This window comes from Dendropsophus ebraccatus, chromosome 4 (assembly GCF_027789765.1).
Source record: "Dendropsophus ebraccatus isolate aDenEbr1 chromosome 4, aDenEbr1.pat, whole genome shotgun sequence".
Lineage (NCBI taxonomy): Eukaryota > Metazoa > Chordata > Amphibia > Anura > Hylidae > Dendropsophus > Dendropsophus ebraccatus.
The window spans coordinates 56,913,256-56,936,143 of NC_091457.1; the positions used below are offsets into that span (position 1 = coordinate 56,913,256).

The 22,888-nt window shown below is 43.2% G+C and overlaps 1 protein-coding gene and 1 long non-coding RNA gene across 3 annotated transcripts in view; one reads left to right on the forward strand and one right to left on the reverse strand.

Annotated features, from left to right (window-relative positions):
* PRMT7 (protein arginine methyltransferase 7) overlaps positions 1-20,627 on the forward strand; it is a 52,459-nt gene extending 31,832 nt beyond the window's left edge. For both annotated transcript variants that reach the window (XM_069965907.1, XM_069965908.1), the window contains 6 exons: positions 710-799; positions 3,239-3,400; positions 12,840-12,914; positions 13,438-13,598; positions 19,007-19,103; positions 20,317-20,627. In XM_069965907.1, the coding sequence (XP_069822008.1) occupies positions 710-799; positions 3,239-3,400; positions 12,840-12,914; positions 13,438-13,598; positions 19,007-19,103; positions 20,317-20,481 (750 nt within the window). In that variant the 3' untranslated portion in view covers positions 20,482-20,627. The remainder of the gene's footprint in view (positions 1-709; positions 800-3,238; positions 3,401-12,839; positions 12,915-13,437; positions 13,599-19,006; positions 19,104-20,316) is intronic.
* Positions 10,131-10,587, reverse strand: LOC138788223 (uncharacterized). The gene is made up of 2 exons (XR_011362565.1): positions 10,526-10,587; positions 10,131-10,437 (listed from the first exon to the last, which is right to left on the reverse strand). It is a non-coding gene; the product is annotated as an uncharacterized lncRNA (long non-coding RNA).
* Positions 20,628-22,888: the final 2,261 nt, after the last annotated feature.

Below are 22,888 nucleotides of genomic sequence, written 5' to 3' on the forward strand. Positions count from 1 at the left end.
AAATTCACCAATAAGTGCAGGTTTAAATCCACAGTGTAAACACAGCCTAATAGGGAATGGCCAAATTGATTTTCTAGAACAGACACACATCGTTAAAATTAATGTCTAATCAAAAAAACAAAACAGCAACACACCAGGGGGGTGAATGCTATGTTCATATCATACAATAGACATGTGAGGTCATCCATGCTTTTAAAGGGGTACACAAATTAGCTGGTGTCAGAGAGTTATACAGATTTGTAAATTACTTCTATTAAAAAAATCTCATGTTTTCCAGTACTTATCAGCTGCTGTATATCATGCAGGAAGTGGTGTATTCTCTGCTGCCACCTATCCATGTCAGGAACTGTCCAGAGTAGTAGAAAATTCCCATAGAAAACCTCTCCTGCCCTGGACAGTTCTTGACATGGACAGAGGTGGCAGCAGAGAGCACTGTGTCAGACTGAAAAGAATATACCATTTCCTGCAGCTGATAAGTACTGGAAGACTTGAGATTTTTAAGTAAAAGTACTTTACACATCTGTATAACTTTCTGATACCAGTTAATTAGAAAATATTTTTTCTCAGATTTTCTCTGGAGAACTCCTAACAGCTGCCCTTTATAATAGTTAAGACTATCTATAAACTTACATTTCCCTAGTGGTATAATTAGGGTTCTTTCATTATCTGATCATTGTCTAATCCTGGCACTTTGTTTCTCCTCACACAGCTTTTGCAAACCAACAACCTCAAAGAGACAATTCACATTTTACAGAAATCTCAAGATAATATTACTGCAGCCGACCTTGGGGAAATGAAGGTAATGGTTTTCACTCTGTAAGTTGGTATATAATAGAATCAGAAACCAGTGTATTGTGCAACACTTCACAATCAGATAATTGATTCAACACTTTCATTTCTCTTTAAGGGTACAAACACATTGGGCAAATTCGCAGCAGGTTTCTCGCTGCAAATTCGCAGCGAGAACGGCTGCGGATCTCGGCCCTGGACACTCTATGGGCAGACAAACTTGCAGCAGGATGGACATTCCACTGCGAGTTTGTCAGCAGCCTGCCCCGTTAACCTCCCGCCACCGAAGCCTATACATCACCGGGTCCCCACTCCGGCTTGCTTTGGGGGTTCCCGGCAGGTCCCGCTCGGCCAATCCTTGCGTTGCCCCGCCGCATCACATTGATTGGCTGAGCAGGACGTGAAGACACCAGGAGCCCCGAAGCAAGCCGGAGCGGGGACCAGGTGATGTATAGGCTCCGGGGGTAACGATAATTCAACGATAATTATGACACGCCCCTTTTTGCAAACCACACCCACTTGCCGTGCCACACTGGTGACATTTTGATTAAAAAAAAAAAAGTAAAAAAGAACTCACTGAGCAGCAACCCGTGGTTAGTTTATTATCACTATTATTATTTGTCATTATTAGGGGACCTGGACATGTATATACAGGTATACAGCCTCTACAGGATGTGTATACACAGGGGGTCACATAGGCATAGGTGTGTATGACTATATGGGGGTGGTGGATAGGTGTGTATGACTATATGAGGGTGGGGGGGGGGTGGAGAGGGGTGTATGATTATACAGGGGGGGCACATAGGGATAGGGATGTATGACTATACAGGGGGGGCACATAGGGGTACGGATGTATGACTATACAGGGGGGGGCGGATAGGGGTGTATGACTATACAGGGAGGGTGGATTGGGGTGAATGACTATACAGGGGGGACGGATAGGGGTGTATGACTATACAGGGGGGGCACATAGGGATAGGGATGTATGACTATTCAGGGGGGGTGGATAGGGGTGTATGACTGTACAGGGGGGATTGGGGTGTATGACTATACAGGGGGGGATTGGGGTGTATGACTATACAGGGGATGGATTGGGGTGTATGACTATACAGGGGATGGATTGGGGTGTATGACTATACAGGGGATGGATTGGGGTGTATGACTATACAGGGTGGGGATTGGGGTGTATGACTATACAGGGGGGGATTGGGGTGTATGACTATACAGAGGGGACAGATAGGGGTGTATGACTATACAGGGGGGACGGATAGGGGTGTATGACTATACAGGGGGGACGGATAGGGGTGTATGACTATACAGGCTGGATTGGGGTGTATGACTATATAGGGGGTGGATTGGGGTGTATGACTATATAGGGGGGAGGGGAGGGATTGGGGTGTATTACTGTACAGGGAGCACAGGGAGGTGTGTGATGGGACCTGTAGTCCCCTCAGTACAGGGCTGTAACATAGGAGGAATGGATGGGCTGCAGCAGGCAGGATGCCACTCACAGCAATGTCTCCTATAACTTATCCTGCCTGCTGCAGCAAATTCCTCCTACAGTCCTGTACTGTTTTTGAGGGAACTACAGGACAGCCGCCGCCAAGTGCTGCTGTGACATGGCCGTGTCCCTGCACACACCGACAACATGTGCAGTGCCGGTCCCCAGATAATCTCATACGGGCATGTGTTCCAGTGTTTTATACCAGCAAGTTAATAATTTGTAATGATTTTTTTTGGTACATACACATTTGGAGAAACCATGTGAGTTCCTTAAGACTTGTTTACATTCTACAACTAAAAGTTACCTTTTGAGGTCAATTTCCCATGACAGGAGGAACATGGGTAAGAAATTACTATTGATTTTAATATGATTTTCTGATGCAGGATACTAATAGTTTAGCCTCTATTAGCTTGCTATGCCAATCTGTTTAGTAAAATAATAGACAACTGGACAATTATCTTTACTATTAAAGTCCATATAGCAAAAATTCCTATTAGAAAACATATGCTAAGTTTGTTAACTGATCTAATAATTCAGGAGGTGGCCCAAAGGCCCTATTACACGGAACGATTATCGGCCTCATTTGGCTTTTACAGCCGATATTCGTCCCGTGTAATAGAAGGCAACGATCAGCCAATATGAACGATGTTGGCTGATCGTTGCTGTTGTTAGTCTTTCAACATATTGAAAGACAAACGACTATAGCAGCAATCTGATGCCGTCACTCCGTGGAGCAGCAGCAGCGGCAGCAGACTGCCGCTATCCTCTGTGGGCTGCCCAGACGATGTAGTGAACCCCCCCGTGAACCTGTATTAGCGGGAAACGACAGGCAAGCGAGCGCTGACAGCGCTCCTTTGCTTCTCTATGTCGCCCAGTGTAATAGGGGCTTTAGTGATGACGGCGTATAAGTAGTATAACCTTTAGACGTATACCCTTTCTTTTCAGGTAACTGCTCTGGTTGGGGAGCCTTTTTTCACCACAAGCCTCCTACCATGGCATAACTTATGTTTTTGGTACTCCCGTACTGCTCTCTCTAGACATTTGGCAAAGGACTGCACTGTGCTCCCCATGTCTGCCTCCTTATGTGTCTTAGTTGTGGAATTTAAGGTAAGCGTAAACTTTCAAGGTAAAGAAAAAAATAATTATATAGATTTCTATTTGTAAGATATGTGGGTGCAAAATCCTGACAAGATGCTCTATGTCAGGCTGACGCTATGGGATTTGCCATATTGGGTCGACAGTCACTTGGTGTCAGGACAGGACCTCAATAGGGTAATTTATTATATGGAAAGCCACTGGTAAAGCAGTTAAGTTGCCCATACACCTTAGACTAAAATCAGTCAAACTTGTCAGCCGGTGCTGCTGCCTAATGTTTATGGCAGCCTTCCGATTTTTTACCAACACACAAATCAAGGCTTATGTTAAATAGAGATAAGCGAATAGTATTCGATCGAATACTGCAGTATTCGAAAGATTCGAGTTTGATCGAATATGTGATTGAATATTCGAATTTAAATTAACTTTACTAAAACAGCTAAACAGTTATTTAATTAAGCTATTGAACAACGAAAATAACTTTATCAGAACGAAAATGTGTTTTATTAACCCTTAGAGGGCCAGGCCAATTTCAATTTTTGCGGTTTCGTTTTTTCCTCCTTGTGCTTAAAAGGCCATAGCAGTTGCATTTTTTCACCTAGAAACCCAGATGAGACCTTATTTTTTGTGCCACTAATTGTACTTTGCAATGACAGGCTGAATTTTTCCATAAAGTACACTGTGAAACCAGAAAAAAATTCAATGTGTGGTGAAATTGAAAAAAATTTCTTTTATTTGAGGGGTTTTCCTTTTTATGTTTTTACTTTTATTGTATCTGATGACAGGTAACAAATTCAAACCATTGTTAACAAATATACACTCACCGGCCACTTTATTAGGTACACCTGTCCAACTGCACGTTACCACTTAATTTCTAATCAGCCAATCACATGGCGGCAACTCATGCATGCATTTAGGTATGTAGACATAGTCAAGACAATCTCCTGCAGTTCAAACCGAGCATCAGTATGGGGAAGAAAGGTGATTTGAGTGCCTTCGAATGTGGCATGGTTGTTGGTGCCAGAAGGGCTGGTCTGAGTATTTCAGAAACTGCTGATCTACTGGGATTTTCACGCACAACCATCTCCTAGGGTTTACAGAGAATGGTCCGAAAAAGAAAAAACATCCAGTGAGCGGCAGTTCTGTGGGCGGAAATGCCTTGTTGGTGCCAGAGGTCAGAGGAGAATGGGCAGACTGGTTCGAGCTGATAGAAAGGCAACAGTGACTCAAATAGCCAACCGTTACAACCAAGGTAGGCAGCAGAGCATCTCTGAACGCACAGTACGTCGAACTTTGAGGCAGATGGGCTACAGCAGCAGAAGACCACACCAGGTGCCACTCCTTTCAGCTAAGAACAGGAAACTGAGGCTACAATTTGCACAAGCTCATCGAAATTGGACAGTAGAAGATTGGAAAAACGTTGCCTGGTCTGTTGAGTCTCGATTTCTGCTTGAACATGACAATGAGTTCACTGTAATCATATGTCCTCCACAGTCACCAGATCTCAATCCAATATAGAATCTTTGGGATGTGGTGGAACGGGAGATTCGCATCATGGATGTGGAGCCGATAAATCTGCGGCAACTGTGTAATGCCATCATGTCAGTATGGACCAAAATCTCTGAGGAATGCTTCCAGCACCTTGTTGAATCTATGCCACAAAGAATTGAGGCAGTTCTGAAGGCAAAAGGGGGTCCAACCCGTTACTAGCATGGTGTACCTAATAAAGTGGCCGGTGAGTGTATGTTCCTTAAAGTGGTTCCATTCCCATGCTTATAGCGCTTTTATCCTTTGGTCTATGGGGCTATGTGAGGAGTCATTTTTTGCGCCTTGATGTGTTCTTTGTATCGGTACCTTGATTGCGCATCTGCAAGTTTTTGATTTCTTTTTATTACAATTTTTCTGGATTTGATGGACCAAAAATGTGCAATTTTGCACTTTGCAGGAATGTGATAAATTAATAGTTTGGGCCATTACGCACGCGGCGATACTAAACATTTTTATTTATTTTTTTATTTTTATTAATAACACATTTTTTTTTACTTTTACACTTCTACTAGAAGCCCCCCTGGGGGACTTCTAGTATAAGTACACTGATCTCTCATTGAGATCTATGCTGTATAGTTATTAGTGTTGTCACGATACCAGAATTTTTCGATACCAATACCAACTTTTTTTTTTAAATGCTCAATACTAATTCGATACTTAATAAATTAAATAGAAATCAAACAAAAAAAAATGGAATAGAAATGCTCCACCCACCCCACTGTCAGGTCAGTACGAACCCATTTATGTTCCTTTCATTTTATTACTTTAAAAATAAAGTCCCCATTATTTAAAATAAATGACCTCAGCTATCAGGGGGGATGATGGGGGCTGTAGTCATGTAACACTTACCAGCTATCAGGGGGATAATGGGGGCTGTAGTCATGTAACACATACCAGCTATCAGAGGGGATAATTTGGGCTGTAGTCATGTAACACACCAGCTATCAGGGGGGATAATGGGGGCTGTAGTCATGTAACACACCAGCTATCAGGGGGGATAATGGGGGCTGTAGTCATGTAACACATACCCGCTATCAGGGGGGATAATTTGGGCTGTAGTCATGTAACACATACCCGCTATCAGGGGGGATAATTTGGGCTGTAGTCATGTAACACATACCAGCTATCAGGGGGGATAATGGGGGCTGTAGTCATGTAACATACCAGCTATCGGGGGGATAATGGGGGCTGTAGTCATGTAACATATCAGCTATCAGGGGATGATGGGGGCTGTAGTCATGTAACACACACCAGCTATCAGGGGGATGATTGGGGCTGTAGTCATGTAACATACCAGCTATCAGGAGGTATAATGGGGGCTGTAGTCATGTAACACATACCAGCTATCAGGGGGGATAATGGGGGCTGTAGTCATGTAACATACCAGCTATCAGGGGGGGTGATGGGGGCTGTAGTCATGTAACACATACCAGCTATCAGGGGGGATAATGGGGGCTGTAGTCATGTAACACATACCAGCTATCAGGGTGGATAATTTGGGCTGTAGTCATGTAACATACCAGCTATCAGGGGGGATAATTGGGGCTGTAGTCATGTAACACATACCAGCTATCAGGGGAGATGATGGGGGCTGTAGTCATGTAACACACCAGCTAGCAGGGGGATGTTGGGAGCTGTAGTTTCACTATTCCTGCTGTCAGGGAATGCAGACTGCTGACCCAGCAGGGTGACCTGGATTTGAGCGGCAGGGTAATCTGCTGGCTACAGCCCCCCCTTCCCCGTCAGAATCAGGCCGACTGTTCACCCTCCTGCCCCCACCTCACAGTCCCGTCCAGATCTAGTGGCCGCATGTCCTCCTGCCTCCCCCACCTCCAGCCTTTTCCTCTGGTCTCCCCCACCTCCAGCCTTCTCCTCCGGTCTCCCCCACCTCCAGCCTTCTCCTCCGATCTCCCCCTCCTCCAGCCTTGTTCTCTGGTCTCCTCTCCCGGACCGCAGCGCTGCTCTCTTCCCTCTGTAGCCGCCAACCCTGCTCTGACCCCTGAGCTATGCAAGGCTTTATATTATTGCTATAGCATTGCATAGCATCAGTAAAATCAGCGCTCTGCTAGTAGAATGTGGCTGAGAAAGACTCTATTAGCAGAGACACTGGGAGGGTGAGTGCGGACCTCGGGCTGTGAGGTGACCCATCAGCCACCTTCTAGTAAAGTTATTTTCGTTGTTCAATAGCTTAATTAAAACGAATACATACTTTTGCAATTAAATATACTAGAAATAAATAAATAAATAAACATTTATTTATTTTTTTATTAACAGTATATTTAATTGCAAAAGCATGGATTCGTTTTAATTAAGCTATTGAACAACGAAAATAACTTTTTTAGAACGAAACTTTTTTTTATTAATTAACCCCTTAAGGTCAAAGCCAATTTGCGTTTTTGCACTTTTGCTTTTTCCTGTTTAAAAGGTCATAGCACTTGCATTTTTTCACCTAGAGACTTATATGAGCCCTTATTCTTTGCGAAACCAATTGTACTTTGCAATGAAAGGCATTATTTTTTCATAATATATGCTGCAAAACCTGAAAAAAATCATTTGCGCTGTCAAATTGAAAATAAAAAAGGAATTTGTTTTGATTTCGGGGAGTTTTGCATTTACGCAGGTCGCCCTATGGTAAAACTGACTTGTTATGCATATTCCAATAGTCGTTATGATTACAACGATATGTAACATGTATAACTTTATCTGATGGCCTGTAAAAAATTCAAACCATTATTAACAAATATATGTTCCTTAAAATCGCTCTCTTCCCATGCTTATAGCGCTTTAATCCTTTGGTCTATGGGGCTGTGTGAGGTGTAATTTTTTGCGCCATGACATGTTCTTTCTATTGGTACCTTGATTGCGCATATACAACTTTTTGATCGCTTTTTATTAAATTTTTTCTGGATTTGATGCGACCAAAAATGCGCAACTTTGCACTTTGGAATTTTTTTTGCGCTAATGCCGTTTACCGTGCGAGATCAGGAATGTGATAATTTAATAGTTCGGGCAATGATGCGCGGCGATAGCAAACATGTTTGTTTATTTGTTTATTTATTTATATTTAAAAAATGGGAAAAGGGGGGTGATTTGGACTTTTATTAGGGGAGGGTTTTTTTTATTAATAAAAAAACATTTTTACTTTTATTTTTACTTTGGAAGTCCCCCTGTGGGACTTGTATATACACAGCACTGATCTCTCATAGAGATCAATGCTGTGTATATACACAGCAAAGATCCATCAGATCGGTGATAGATTGCTTTGGCCTGCTGCAGGCCATAGCAATGTATTGCCGAGCTGGGATCAGCGTCAGTGCGACGCTGAGGCCCGACACGGGCAGAAGAACGGATTGCATCGCGCGGGGGGGGTAGATCCGGCCCACTAGACACCAGGGATGTGTGGATCTAAGCATCTAAGTGCAGCTGTCAGGTTTGACAGCTGCATTTAGATGCTTAATTAGCTGGTGCGGCAACGGGACCTGCGCCGGCTAATAGAGGCACTGCCCGGCTGCACATATCACCCCTCTCTGAACACCCCCTGCGGCACCATGATGTATCAGATACGTCATGGGTCGCTAAGGGGTTAAATATTAACTATTACAGGAATTGTCATTATTGCCGGGGATCGCTAACCCTGGTAATACCGATCCCTGTAATACTGATTCCCTGCTTTCCCAGATGTATTCCAGAGGTGTTTGCATCACTTTCTAAAGATGTCTTGGACTTGGTGACCTCCAATTCGTCGAATCTTGATTTCCAGGTCCCAAGGATTTTTCTCCCATAGACTATAATGGGATTCAATATTCGATCGAATAGTCAAATATCGGGAGCTATTCGAATCCAATCGAATCGAATATTTCACTATTAGCTCATCTCTAATGTTAAACATACTTTTCAAGAATTTTGCCGCTGTTTTTCTAATTTTTCATTTTATGTCTGTGTCATAAAATAATCCAGAAATCTTGTAGTTTTTTTTTTTCTGCACTTGGCCTAATATTAACCTAAGGGCCCTATTCCACAGGAGCGATAATCGGCCGAATCGGCCCGATGCGGCCGATTATCGCTTGTTGGAATAGAGAGAACGATCAGACCTAAAATCATCGGTCCCCCACCGCGCATCGCTACGGTGGAATAGTGGTGCGCGGCGGGCGACCGACGATTTGAGAAGCAGCACCATACTTTACCTGTCCGGGCTTCTCCTGCGCTCCGTCTTCCCCCCCAGGTCCCGCTCTCAGCATTAGCAGCTCCGGAGCGGCCTGACTGAGCTGAGCCAATCACATAGTTACATAGTTTATACGGTTGAAAAAAGACACCTGTCCATCAAGTTCAACCAAGGAGGGGATGGATACAGGGAAGGGGGAGGGGTGATATTATATCCCTGTCCCGTGAGTCCATGCCTGTTTTAATGCATGACAATATCCTGCTGACCTTAGAAGCAGCTGACTGACATTGTGTGCTGTTCTGTAGTTTATTATCTACAAGTATACCCAGATCCTTCTCCATTAGCGACTCTCCCAGAGTAACTCCCCCCAGGACATATGATGCATGTGGGTTATTAGTACCCAGGTGCATAACTTTACATTTATCCACATTGAACCTCATTTGCCAAGTGGACGCCCAAACACTCAGTGTGTCTAAGTCATCCTGTAACATCTGCACATCTTCCATAGACTGTACTGTACTACAAAGCTTGGTGTCATCTGCAAAGATAGAAACATTGCTGTTAATTCCATTCTCAATATTAATAAACAAGTTAAACAGAAGAGGGACCGCCGCGGCCAGTGATTGGCTGAGCGGTCTGACAGCTCAGTCAGGCCACACTGAGGCTGATGCTACACCGCGGGACCCGGGGAGGAAGAGGGAGTGCAGGAGAAGCCCGGACAGGTAATGTATTGCTACAAGGGCTGCAAGGACATCGGTAACGATGTCCCTGCAGCCCTCGCTTAACAATTATCGGGGCCATGGATTGTCCTGTAAAGAGCTATTGGTTCTGTTATCTCGAGTTATTTAAAATGCAGTTTATCTTGTCTTTTCATGATTCTGTCCCTGTTTATTGGAGTCACGCATCATATGCCTTCAATAGCTCCATCTTCAGCATGCATGGTTGCTTGTACACTCAGATTGTATTGTGCTTTTTACATGTTTCTGGAGTACTAATAATCACACAGCTTTACAGATAGAGATGAGGGGGAAGTTGTTGTATGATTCATTAATGGCAGTCACTGGCAGAGACAGAATGAAGAATAAAACATGTTAAAAGGAGGGAAATTAGTTCATTATTTACCAAATTGGTGAATATAAGATATTTCTGCAATCCATCAGATTACATTTCAAGCTCAATTCGATCTCTCATACAGCAGCAGCTGCTGACACTTATATGTTGAAAGGGTTTAATCCAAAACCAGTGTCTATGACATAGCCTCTCCTCTTGAGTGGTGCAGAACCGCAATCCCAGGCACAACCCGATATGGTGCCATTTCAGGAGGAAAGCAGCCATGTTTCTGAAAGCAATTAACAAGCTTAGATGCTGTTCATTTGATATATACCTGTATAAAATTTGTCTGTGTGTCCTTTCTGCTCTAAAATTACCTAATTTTATCGACGGCTGACAACGTCACATAGGCGGGGCTTTATGACAGTTTGGCTCTCTCCCCAGCCAGGAGACAGGGCTTAACTGCCATGAAATCCCACCCAGTTGACACTGTTAACCGCTGAAATGAAGAGCATGCTAGATCGAGCATCAGGGTACTCGACCCAGCAACTCATAGGGCTCAGGTAAAGATGGCCTACACTTTCAATAATCTCTGCAGTAAAATGTGTTGTGTGTTTAAACAAAATATACAAAAATTTGAATAAAAAATTGCAGTAGGTTTCCGCTATGAAGCAAACTCACTGTTAATGACAGCATTCTCTTATTAACCCCTTAAATGCTACAATCACGGCGCAATTGCAGCATTTAAGTCTAAGTGACAGAAGCAGCTCCTGTCATTTAGCGAACATTTTGCCTGATTGCCTGAGGAGTTATACTTACCTCTGTGCAGTCGGATTTGCGATTTTTTCATAGAATAAAAGCATATAATTGCCGTTCCGCACTGTGCCACAACGTGGTAAGATTGATACAATAAATTGATTAATGATTGTGGAAATTTTCACAATCATTAATCAATTTATTGTATCAATCTTACCACGTTGTGGCACAGCGAGGAACGGCAATTATATGCTTTTATACTGTTTTAATCCTACGGCGTGCAGATAGCCGTTTTCTGCCCTGTACGCTGCTATTCACACATCTTTCCCAGGAGTCTGATAAGCAGCGCTAGTATTTTTACTAGATTTTCTCATAGTCTGCCTTAGACAGGCTCTATGAAAAGACCGCCAATACGAATGATAAGTGCTATGCAATGGCATAGCATTGATCAGTTTATCTAATGACTACATTTAATAGTGCCTCTAAGGACTTAAAAAGTATAAAAAATAAGAAATAGAAATGTTTTTAAAAATATGCCAAAGCCCCTCCCCCAATAAAAGTTAAAATCACCCTATTTTTCCATTAAATAAAACGTTAAAATAATTAAATAAATGAACATATTATATATTGTGGTTCAGGGAAGAAACAGAGTGCTGCACCTCACACCTATGGCTGATACTAGTGCCGCTAGGCTAAATAAAAAACACATCAGAATTTAGTGTATGAATTGATCAAGCCATACTGCCCCATGTACCTCGTGCCGGTATCTGATACACATGGGTCCCTACACTAAGTCCACACCGTGCCAGTCAGTGGCCACCAACCCCGCAGGCGTGCACAGTCAGGGAACGGGGGCCATGGGACGGCCCTGCGACCCCCATGCCACAGGACCAGACCCAAAAACACCACACTAGAACCTGGCCAGCACCGCCGGCGGAGAAGGTCGCCCCCAAGCAGCACAAGTCTGGATAAGGAATAACACTCACCATAGCTGCAGCAAACAGAATGGGAAAAAACAGGAGGGATTAAAACCATGTGCACTCAGGTGTCTCCTGCTAATTGCGGTCATGTGGGTCTCACCAGGAGGAGTGCAAAACACGGAGAAAAGAGAGAAGCAAAATGCGGTTCAGGGAAGAAACAGAGTGCTGCACCTCACACCTATGGCTGATACTAGTGCCGCTAGGCTAAATAAAAAACACATCAGAATTTAGTGTATGAATTGATCAAGCCATACTGCCCCATGTACCTCGTGCCGGTATCTGATACACATGGGTCCCTACACTAAGTCCACACCGTGCCAGTCAGTGGCCACCAACCCCGCAGGCGTGCACAGTCAGGGAACGGGGGCCATGGGACGGCCCTGCGACCCCCATGCCACAGGACCAGACCCAAAAACACCACACTAGAACCCGGCCAGCACCGCCGGCGGAGAAGGTCGCCCAAAGCAGCACAAGTCTGGATAAGAATATATAAAGTCTGGATATTATATATTGTATTGTGCGTAATTGTCCGATCTATTAAAATATAACAATATTGTTCCTGCATGGTGAACGGCATAAATGAAAATAGGAAAAATATAGCCAGGATTGCTATATTTTTTGTTTTTTTTATATATAACATTCAATCTACACAAATATGAGAGTATGGCACAAAAAATCCAATCCGATTTAGCCTTGTAGGTGATAAAATAAAACCCTTATAAGAGGCACAATAAAGCACTTTTAATCATAATTATTATTTTTACTTAATAGAATAAAGATGTCATGTCAGTTTTTTCATTAAGTCATGTGAGCCTGACATAGCTTCATAAAGAGAATGGCACATTGCAGTGGACATATTTTAGGTTTGATTTACAGAACCTTTACGGATTCTCTGTTTTTCTATTATAGCTACTTTAATTGAATTTTCTTGCTTCCTAATTATTGCGGGTTTTAGGATCTTTGGAGGATCAGAAGTCCATGTGGAAATTGTGAAGGGTTTGACGTCAGTATTATGGATGAAATGATAAAGGTTTGATTTTCTTTATTAAATTGTCCAAGTTTAAAGTTATCATCCCATCATAAATAGGCTTTACAATGCAAAAATAACAATATGCTGTTAAAAGGTGATCCAGTAAAAAGTTAGGCCATTTATGTATATATTATGGTACCACCTGGTGTTGTAAGTGTACAGGAGGGTGCACATCAACCTAATATTCTGAGTCAGTGTGGACACACATGCTCTGTCACTCTCCATAGCCAATTCTCTGCATAGAGATCCTTTATTCACTGCTGAGCATCCAATTCTGTGTACTTGGTTGCCAATATAGCTGAGAAGACTCTTTCTGCGGCTAATGTAAGAAAAGATTTTATTCAGTGGGTTTTTAGTGGTGTTTAGGTATAGCAGTCAATTAAAATGTGAATCTCAACATTGATAAACAAAATATTGTATCTAAATCCAGTGAGCTGGCGCTGAATACTCGAATAGCTTTGTTGAATATATCACAGTTGGTATACACTGTTTTCCCCATTGATTTGTTTTTTATTGTTTCCAGAAATCTTTGGATTTTCGTGAATCTCAGGAGGCCGAGCCTCATCCTCTTTGGGAATACCCATGCAGAGCCCTTTCCGATCCTTCAAATCTTATAACATTTGATTTCCGGGAGAAGGTCCCTACTGAAGATATAATAGCCGAGGGTTCCCTGAACCTTGTGAGGTGAGTCTGACAAGATGTGTGGTCAGTCCTATTGATGAGGATCAGGAGAAGGGCTAGTTTTCTCTGTGCAGCTATGCCACAGTCATGCTTTTTCCTTGGGCACTCAGCTATGTATATCACTGGTTGCAACAGCTTGTAATACGTGAATATACGTCCCTTAAAATAACTTTAATTATATAATATTTAAGATACAAAAATGTCCTCATTCTAATGAAATGCCTAATTGTAAAAATGACAAATACAAAAAAAAAAATCGCCAGCCAGTACAGAATTATATGCTATACAAGTGGTCCTTTTGATATGCCTTCCAATTGTAGTGCTGCGGAGGTAGGGGGTCCAGCTTAAAGAAGTCCGGGCAAACCTCACCTCCCCCACTCCAGTGCTGGTGGCCGCATACCACCAATCTGGTACATATATGTTTGAAAATTGTGTTAGAAGCTGTATTAACCCCTTAACGACCGCGGGCGTACATTTACGCCCCCGAAGTCCGTGTCTTAACGCAAATGGACGTAAATGTACGCCCGCAGTTTCCCCGATCGCTGTGTGTACACACGCAGCGATTGGGGAAGATGGCCTGCTATAATGTATAGCAGGCCATCTTAGCTTGTCGGCACGGGGGGTGGTTAAACCCCCCCCGTGCTGACGATCGCTTCTATTGGCTGATCAATTCAATAAAAAAATGGTGGTCGGTGCTGTCCGAGGACGGCACAGACCGCCATTACTGATAAAAGTAATGGTGGCCCGTTGCCACAGTCCCGATCACGGCGATATAAGTGCCCCCAAAATGTAAAATACCTGCTCTGGACCACTCAGCTAGGTAGCTGAGGGGTCCAGAGCAGGTATTTGGGCCATACTCACCGGATCCCGGGGTCCCAATCGGCGTCTTCCGGGTCTGCGGCGTCATCTTCGGCTATTTCCGGCGGCCCCCTTCGGCTTTTTCGGGTCCCTCGTCGTCTATCTTCGGCTTTTTCTGGAATACTGCCCCCTAGCGGCTGATAAGTGTATATTATACACTTATCAGTAGCTACAGGGATATTCAGCATGTAGAAAATGGTTTTTTGTTTTCTTTTTTCCAAATTTTTTTTTCTTTAATTTTCCAAACCCTACCGCCGCTGAGTGCTGATCAGCATCGCACGTAAGTGCGCTGCTAACCAGCGACTCTTCCCTTTTTGGCGTAGGGTGTTTTTTTCTATATCCTACCACCACGGTCTGCTGATAAGTACCGCATATATGTGCGGCATTTATCAGCAACACCTTTTTTGGCATAGGTTTTTTTTTTATACTTAATGTTAAAAAAAGAAAACGTAAAAAAACACTACATTACACAAAATAAAGTTTTACACTACTCCACTACACATTTACATACCCCATATACCAATCCCCGTATAAAGATGGCCCCCAGGATGTTTACGGCGTCGGACGCATACGTTATTATTGCCTCCGACACCGAAACAGCCAGTGTGGATTAATTGGGGGGATCCTTTTTTTCCTCCATTCATCCTCATCATCCTTATCATCCAGTGACGTGTCTGGGGGTAGCGTAGCGTACGCTGCCCCCCAGACACGTCTTTTCCGCCAGTACCGTCCCAATAAGAGATGACGGTATGGCGTGAAATTCTACAAACTCTGTGAGAGTACCTCAGGGTACACTTACAGATTTAGAGTACGTGCACACTGCAGAATGGCGAAGGATAACCCTTTGTGCATTCCGCAGCTGGCACCTGCCGGCGGTCTGATGCAGGCGCGTGTCTCCACCCGTGTCATAGACTTAATTCTATGCACAGGCGGATTCCGTCGTCCGTCCAAAGAATGAACACGTTCATTCTTTGGACAGAGGGCGGAATCCGTCTGTGCATAGAATGGAGTGTGACACGAGCGGAGACGCGCGCCTGCATCAGTCTGCCGGTGGGTGCCAGCTGCGGAATGCACAAAGGGTTATCCTTCGCCATTCCGCAGTGTGCACGTACCCTTACAGTGTATGAAGGAAGGGACAGCCGAATCCAGCCCCCAGATGCCCCCCCATCCTCGGCGTTAGTGGGAAGATCATCCAGGAACTGATCTTCCCACTGCTGGATAAAGGTCACCACCTGTACGGGGATAACTTTTATACCAGCACCCCTCTTCCGGTCCCTCGCTGCCCGAGCTACTGTAGCTTGCAGCGCGATCCGAAAATATCAGAAGTAGTAATAAAGCCCTAATATTTAGCAGCCATGGAGCGGACCCAGCGCTTCTGGATATGAAGGACCCCGTATCGCACCAGGGCAACATTTTCCAGGTGACGTCCCCCACACTGGAGAACGGGAGACCCCAGAAGAAGTGCAGAGTGTGGCGTAACAGGGGGATCAGGAAGGACAACATTTACCAGTGTGACACCTGTCCTGATCACCGCGGCCTCTGCATACAGGATCGCTTCAAGGCGTACCACACGTCATTGGAGTTCTACATTTTCTAAATTCTGTCCCTTATTCCTATTTCAGGGGTCACGTTGATCCAGGGATTATTCTGATTGCCATTATGGAGTCGGGAAGGAATGTTTCCCCTGTGATGAGGCTACTGTCGTCTGCCTTACGAGGGGTTTTTTTTTGCCTTCCTCTGGATCAACATAGGTTGAATTTGATGGACTCCTTTCCTTTTCAACCTTATAAACTAATAATTGGCCTAATACCCCCAAATAAATTAAAATTGTCCCTTTTCCCCAGCTAAGTAGGTATGGCCGCCATTCCCATTAGAGGATGCCATGATGCAATTACAAAGCCTCTGTGCGGCCAGGACAGTAGAAACCCCCCACAAGTGACCCCATTGTGGAAACTACACCCCATAAGGAATTTAACAAGGGGGCAGTGGGGATATGGTATTTTTTATTTTCACGGCACATGTTCTACACATGTGCCCGTCACCAGTGGGGTCCATATGCTCAATGCACCCCTCGTTAGATTCCTTATGGGGTGTAGTTTCCAGAATGGGGTCACTTGTGGTGGGTTTCTACTGTCCTGGCATCACAGGAGCTTTGTAATTGCGACATGGCCTCCATCCTCCATTCCAGCCTCTAAATGGCGCTCTGTCCCTTTGGTCGCTTGCCCTGTGCCCATATGGCACATTATGCCCACATGTGGGGTATTTTCGTTCTCATGGGAAATTACTCTACACGTTTTGCAATAATTTTCTTTTTAACCCCTTGTGGAAATGGAAAAAAATTAAGGCTAGACCAACATTTAGTGTTAAAATTTTTTTATTTTTTACACTTAATCATTGCTCTTGTCTTGATTTCTTCATTTTCACAAGGGGTTAAAAGATTAAAAAAAAAAAAAAAAAAATGTATAGAGCAATTTCCCCTGAGTACAGAAATACCCCACATGTGGACATAAAGCGCCATGCGGGTGCAGGGTAAGCCTCCAAAGGGACAGAGCGCCATTTGGCTTTTGGAGGCTGGATTTGGCTGGAATAGATTTCGAGGGCCATGTTGCATTTAAAAGGCCTCTGTGTTGCCAAGACAGTTAAAACCCCCCAAGTGACCCCATTATGGAAACTACACCCCTCAGGGAATGTAACAAGGGGTGTAGTGAGCATATAGACCCCACTGGTGACGGGCACAAATGTGGAACAATGTGGCGTGAAAATAAAATATTAAATTTTTTACACTATAATGTTGGTTTAGCCTTGAATTTTTCATTTTCACAAGGGGTTAAAAAAGAAAAAAAAAACACAAAATGTGTAGAGCAATTTCCCCGAGTCCGTAAATACCCCACATGTGGACATAAAGCGCCATGTGGGTGCAGGGCAAGCCTCAGAAGGGAAGGAGCGCCATTTGGATTTTGGAGGCTGGATTTGGCTAGAATGGATGATGAATGCCATGTCGCATTTACAGAGCCCTCGTGCTGCCAAAACACTGTAAACCCCCCACAAGTGACCCTATTCTGGAAACTACACCCCTCAAGGAACCTAACAAGGGGTGCAATGAGGATATGGACCCCTTGATGACGGGCACATTTGTGACGTGAAAGTGAAAAAATTAAAATTTTCACTTTCACGTCACATTGTTCCACATTTGTGCACATCACCAGTGGGGTCCATATACTAACTGCACCCCTTGTAAGATTCCTTGAGGGGTGTAGTTTCCAGAATGGGGTCACTTGTGGGGGGTTTCCAGTGTCTTGGCAGCACGAGGGCTCTGTAAATGTGACATGACCCTTGAAATCCATTCCAGTGAAATCCAGCTTCCAAAAGCCAATTGGCGCTCATTCCCTTTGGAGGCTTGGCACTTGGCACTTTATGTCCACTTGTGGGGTATTTCCGTACTCGGAAGAAACTGCACTACACGTTTTGTGTTTTTTTTCCCTTTATCCCTTTAAGAAAATGACAAATTGAAGGCTAGAACAACGTTTTAGTGTAAAAAAAATTTTTTTATTTTTTCACGCCATATGAAAATCAGTGAAGCACCTGTGGGGTCCAAATGCTTACTATACCCCTTGTTCCATTCCTCAAGGGGTGTAGTTTTCTAAATGGTGTCCCTTTAGGGGTGTTTTTTAGGTTTTGGCACCCCAGAGCCTCTGCCAATCTGAAGTGGTACGGTCAAAAATGCTGCTAATGTTTTAAGCTTCCTATTGTCTAAAAAAAATGAAAGATAGTTTAATAAATGGCGCCAACATAAAGTAGACATGTTGCTTATGCTATTTAATGTATAATTTATGTGGCATTTTCTGTATATTTTCTGTATAAAAATGCAATTTTTCACAATTTTTCACGTTATTTTGGATTTTTTCATAAAGATTCGTTATAAGTATCGACTCCAATTTACCAGAAATGTAAAGTACAATATGTCACGAGAAAACAATCTCAAAATCAACCGGATAGGTAAAAGCATCCCGAAGTTGTTAATGACTAAAGTGACACAGGTCCTTAAGGGGTTAACATGGTTTAATGAGTTTTATGCTGGTTGGTTCCCTTAAAAAGATTGTGTACTTAGCAACAGATAATTCAAAGTTAAAGCCCCTTCCTCTGCAGCCCCTCCCTTAAAAGAACTACAGTATGTCAGAAGTAACATTTTCACAGCATCTGAAAATGCATCTGGGCGGAACCTAGTTGTATAGTTTAGGTGTTTGCATATCAACAAAGATCCACTACAATATAGTTATTCTCAGACATTTAGGCCTTGGGTCTGTAGACTACCTAAACATATATACTGTTGCTAATAACCTAGTGACCAGTACAATGACTTCAAATTTTATGGATTTCAGGAGCGACCTGTTACATAGAAAGAAATGAAGTGTCTTAGGGTCTCTTTAGGTCCCAGGCATTTTTGGATGTCTGCAGCCCCACTGTTTTATGCATACTTTTACTTTTCTTTTAATAGTAATTGAAGCCTTGCTGTGTGCGTCACCACTTAGTTCAGCCTTTAATCCATTTTACAGGTCAGGTGTGTGTCATGGAGTGGTGCTCTGGATGTCCTACCAACTCACAGAAGATATATCTGTCAGCACTGGATTGCTGGAGGTGTCTGATGAGACGGTGAGTTACCAGAATCGATGTAGCCACTACCTCTCAGCAGCACATCTATTTGCAGACGTTGATGAACTAAAGGTTTTAAACTGTGTGCTCGGAGAAACACACGGATAAACTGAACACTTTACTGTATTTTCAGCCGTTAAAGCATTATTGTCATCTGTAGTAACTTAGGAAAGTAGAGAACTTAGAAAGTAGGAAATCCCACCCTCACCCGCCATCTGTCATGTGCCTCCAGTTTTCAAAAGCAACTGACTATCCTAGATTAAAGGGGTTATCCAATGCCACTTTTGCACCACTCTTTTTGTCACTTTGTCACTGTGATATTTAAAAAAAGTCAGTATCCTCCTCCACTCCAAGGCGGGTAAAACAGGCGCAGGTTCAAGGGGTAATAGTGAAATAAAATATCATAAAATTTATTACAAGAATCATGCCAGCGACACAACGCGTTTCAATACCGGTCTGGTCTCTTTATCAAGTGCCTAATGCCATAATAATACAAAGGCACATATATAGAGAGAAAAATCTCTATACACTTGATAAAGAGACCAGACCGGTCTCGAAACGCGTTGTGTTGCTGGCATAATTCTTTTAATAAATTTTATGATATTTTATATCACTATTACCCCTTGGACCTGCGCCTGTTTTACCCGCCTTGTAGTGGAGGAGGATACTGGCTGTCTTTAATCCCTGTGGGGATTAGTCCGGAGTGGCTGTGGTTCATTCACATGCTATCAGTAAGAGTTGTACCTTACATCAGCACAACCTGCTCAGGTGAGAGTTCTCTTTGCTTACTTTCACCACTTCAGCCCTGTCTGAATTACGCAATGGAGCACTGTCTTATATTTTATATTTCAAAAAAGGAATTTATTTTGAATTTCTCCTTTTGGGCATGTTCTCACAATGGATTTTTATGTGGATTTTGTGTCGAAATCTGTGAATTCCTCTTGGATTCTGTGTATCAAGGTTTACAAAGAGAGTTCATGGTGTAGCTCATAAAATGGAGATTTGCTCTGCAAAATAGTACAGTACATTGGGGTGGATCAAAATCAGAAGCAAAAGTGAAAATCTGCAGCAGCAATCCACGGCATACTCCATGCTACCCCCAAAGGGAAAATCCATGGTGTAAACATGCCCCTTGTATGTAAGTCCTATTTTGTAAAGAAATATTGTTGATGAAAGACTAAGTCGAAATCTTTATCTTGTTTCTGTATTACAGGGAGACTGTCATTGGTATCCACACCGCAAGCAAGGAGTTTACTTTTTCAGCTCTCTCTGGAACCTAGCATCGGCCCCAAAAGAAAGCCAGAGTGCCGTCACCTACCAGTTGACATTTAAGCCACAAATAGGAGAGCTACGCATGAGTTTCATCCCTAAGACTTAGTATTCACGGTCTGAGTAGGAGTTTCGGTCAGACCTGTGGCTATTCTTCGTTGAATATTAACCATCAGTTATTTAATAGTAGAGAAACAAACTCATATCGTATTTAAACATGTCTTGTATAAAGTATTTTATATTTTGTCCGAGTAATAGTGGTCAGTTTCTCCTTATAGTTGCCTGAGTGTAAGTCATAGGACACAACTCTGGCCTACGGATGTTAAGATCTGGTTAGAAGCCTGGTACATCATTGTAGACTGAGCCATACTCCTATACAAATCAATAGTTTATCATTTTGACATATATACATTGTAAACATTGACTCTTTATGGGCTTTTGGTTTACTGTATTAAAGGGGTTATCCAGATAAACATGCACCTCAGTGGGGATGTGATTTTTCAGCTAAGTTCCATTGACGTGAATGGAGCTGAATTGCAATACCACACACACAACTTAGGGAGGTTGTTGTGTTTTTTGCTATATGGCGGCTGTGCTTTTTCTAATCCTGGATAGCCCCTTTATTACTGTCATTTGCAACAACCTTTGATCTGTCAGAGAGACACATCAAAAAATGTTATTGGTCAGGGTCTGGGTATTTAGACCCTCACTGATTGTCAAATAGAGCTGGGAGAAGTGCATTGCTAAGCTCCTCTCCCTGACTCCCTCCAGGAGATGGGCTCATAGACTTTCTATAGAGTCTACCTCCTGCAGTGAGACAGAGATCGCAGCCAGGGAGAAAAGTGCTCAGCCATGGACTTCTCCCGACTCATTTCATTGATCAGTTAGTGTATGAATGCTCAGAACCTGACTGATCGAGTTAGCTCTGTTCACTTTGTAGTTAATGCAATGTGTAACTGCAGCTTGGCTCCCATTTAAGTGAACGGCAGCTGAGCTGCTGTAACCTGGTGGGGCCACTGCACAGTGAACAAATCCAACTGCCTCAGGCCTTGTTCATCATATAGTGCGGTCGCAGAACAGCTGTTTGCCCGGATCAGTGATAACTAGGCTTTTGCCTGGAAAACTCATTTTATTCTGCCAAACCAGGTTATTCTGCATGCTGCAGGCCTAGGAATTCCCTGCATTTAAGTACAAAACTCTGTGAGGGAGTTTAAAAGTAAAGTCTGCATAAACTCTTAGACCCTCTGTCCGGTCTAGTCGATGCAAAAAGGCACACTAGAAAAAATATAAATATTATGCAGGCTGGGGAAAAGTACACGTTTTCATCATACACTAGAGATAGTGGGGTATTTTTCATCATACATTTGTGAGGTTAAACCTATTTAGTAGAAATTGCAACTAAACCCCGGGAGGCACTGGGTGCCATTCAGTAAACTAAATATCTATCCGCAAAATCCATTGAGTAGAAAGAAGTTGCAGCACTCACCAATGATTCCTTAAAAGCACTTCCAATTTGTTCCCACTTTTATTACAAGAATGAGCTTAAATCATTAAGCTTATTGATTCCTAAAGAACCAACTGCATCTCAGCATCCAGTAAACTTTCTTGTGCAGCATATAACGTAAGAAGAGGTTTTAGTAACCCTTTTTATGCCAGCAAAGGAAATCACGTTTGCTTCCCTATCACAAAAATGTTTGATAAAAGGGTACTCCCATCGTAACTAATATAGGTAAACCTGTAGAGCTTGTGCATGTAAAAATTTTGCCTTACAGGAAACTCCGGGCCACAACTAAAATTCCACTGCAGGCAGGGCATGTGGGAACATAATAAAGAATGTGTACTTACCTGTCCCCATGCCCCCATACCACTGCATCACCACTCCCGGACCCCACTAGGCTCCTCTGCCTTCCGCTCCTGTAACATCACGACCAGAGTTCAGGAATGCCCGCAGGTCGTGACATACCAGGAAGCCAGGAGAAAAAAAATATTTGGGGTCTGTCAGAGAGGTTGTGAACATGGTAAGTATACTTTCTTTATTATGTTTTCGCACCCACCTGCCTGCAGTGGATTTTTAGTAGTCCTTTATTTAGAAAAATAGCCTTCTTTCCCTGATATGCCTGGTCTTTTCCTCCCCTTGTTGACAGATCATTGTCTAGATTACCTATTACCACTCTGCTATAAAAGCAAAGGTCATGCATGATATATGTCACCTAGCCAACAAGCTGTCAACAAGTGGAGAAAAAAAGGAGGCAAGTTTTCTAAATGAATGTTTTTTTTAGAGATGAGCGAACCTTGAGCATGCTCGAGTCCATCTGAACCCGAACTTTCGGCATTTGATTAGCGGTGGCTGCTGAACTTGGATAAAGCCCTAAGGCGATGTGTAGTACAAAATCATATAAGCACTAAAAGTCAGTTCACACAGAAATGAGGGTCGCCAAAGATGTTGGACATGTCAAGAGCAACAAGAGAAAGGATAGGGGCTCAACCAATGGATACTTTCCGCATGGGGGTGTCAG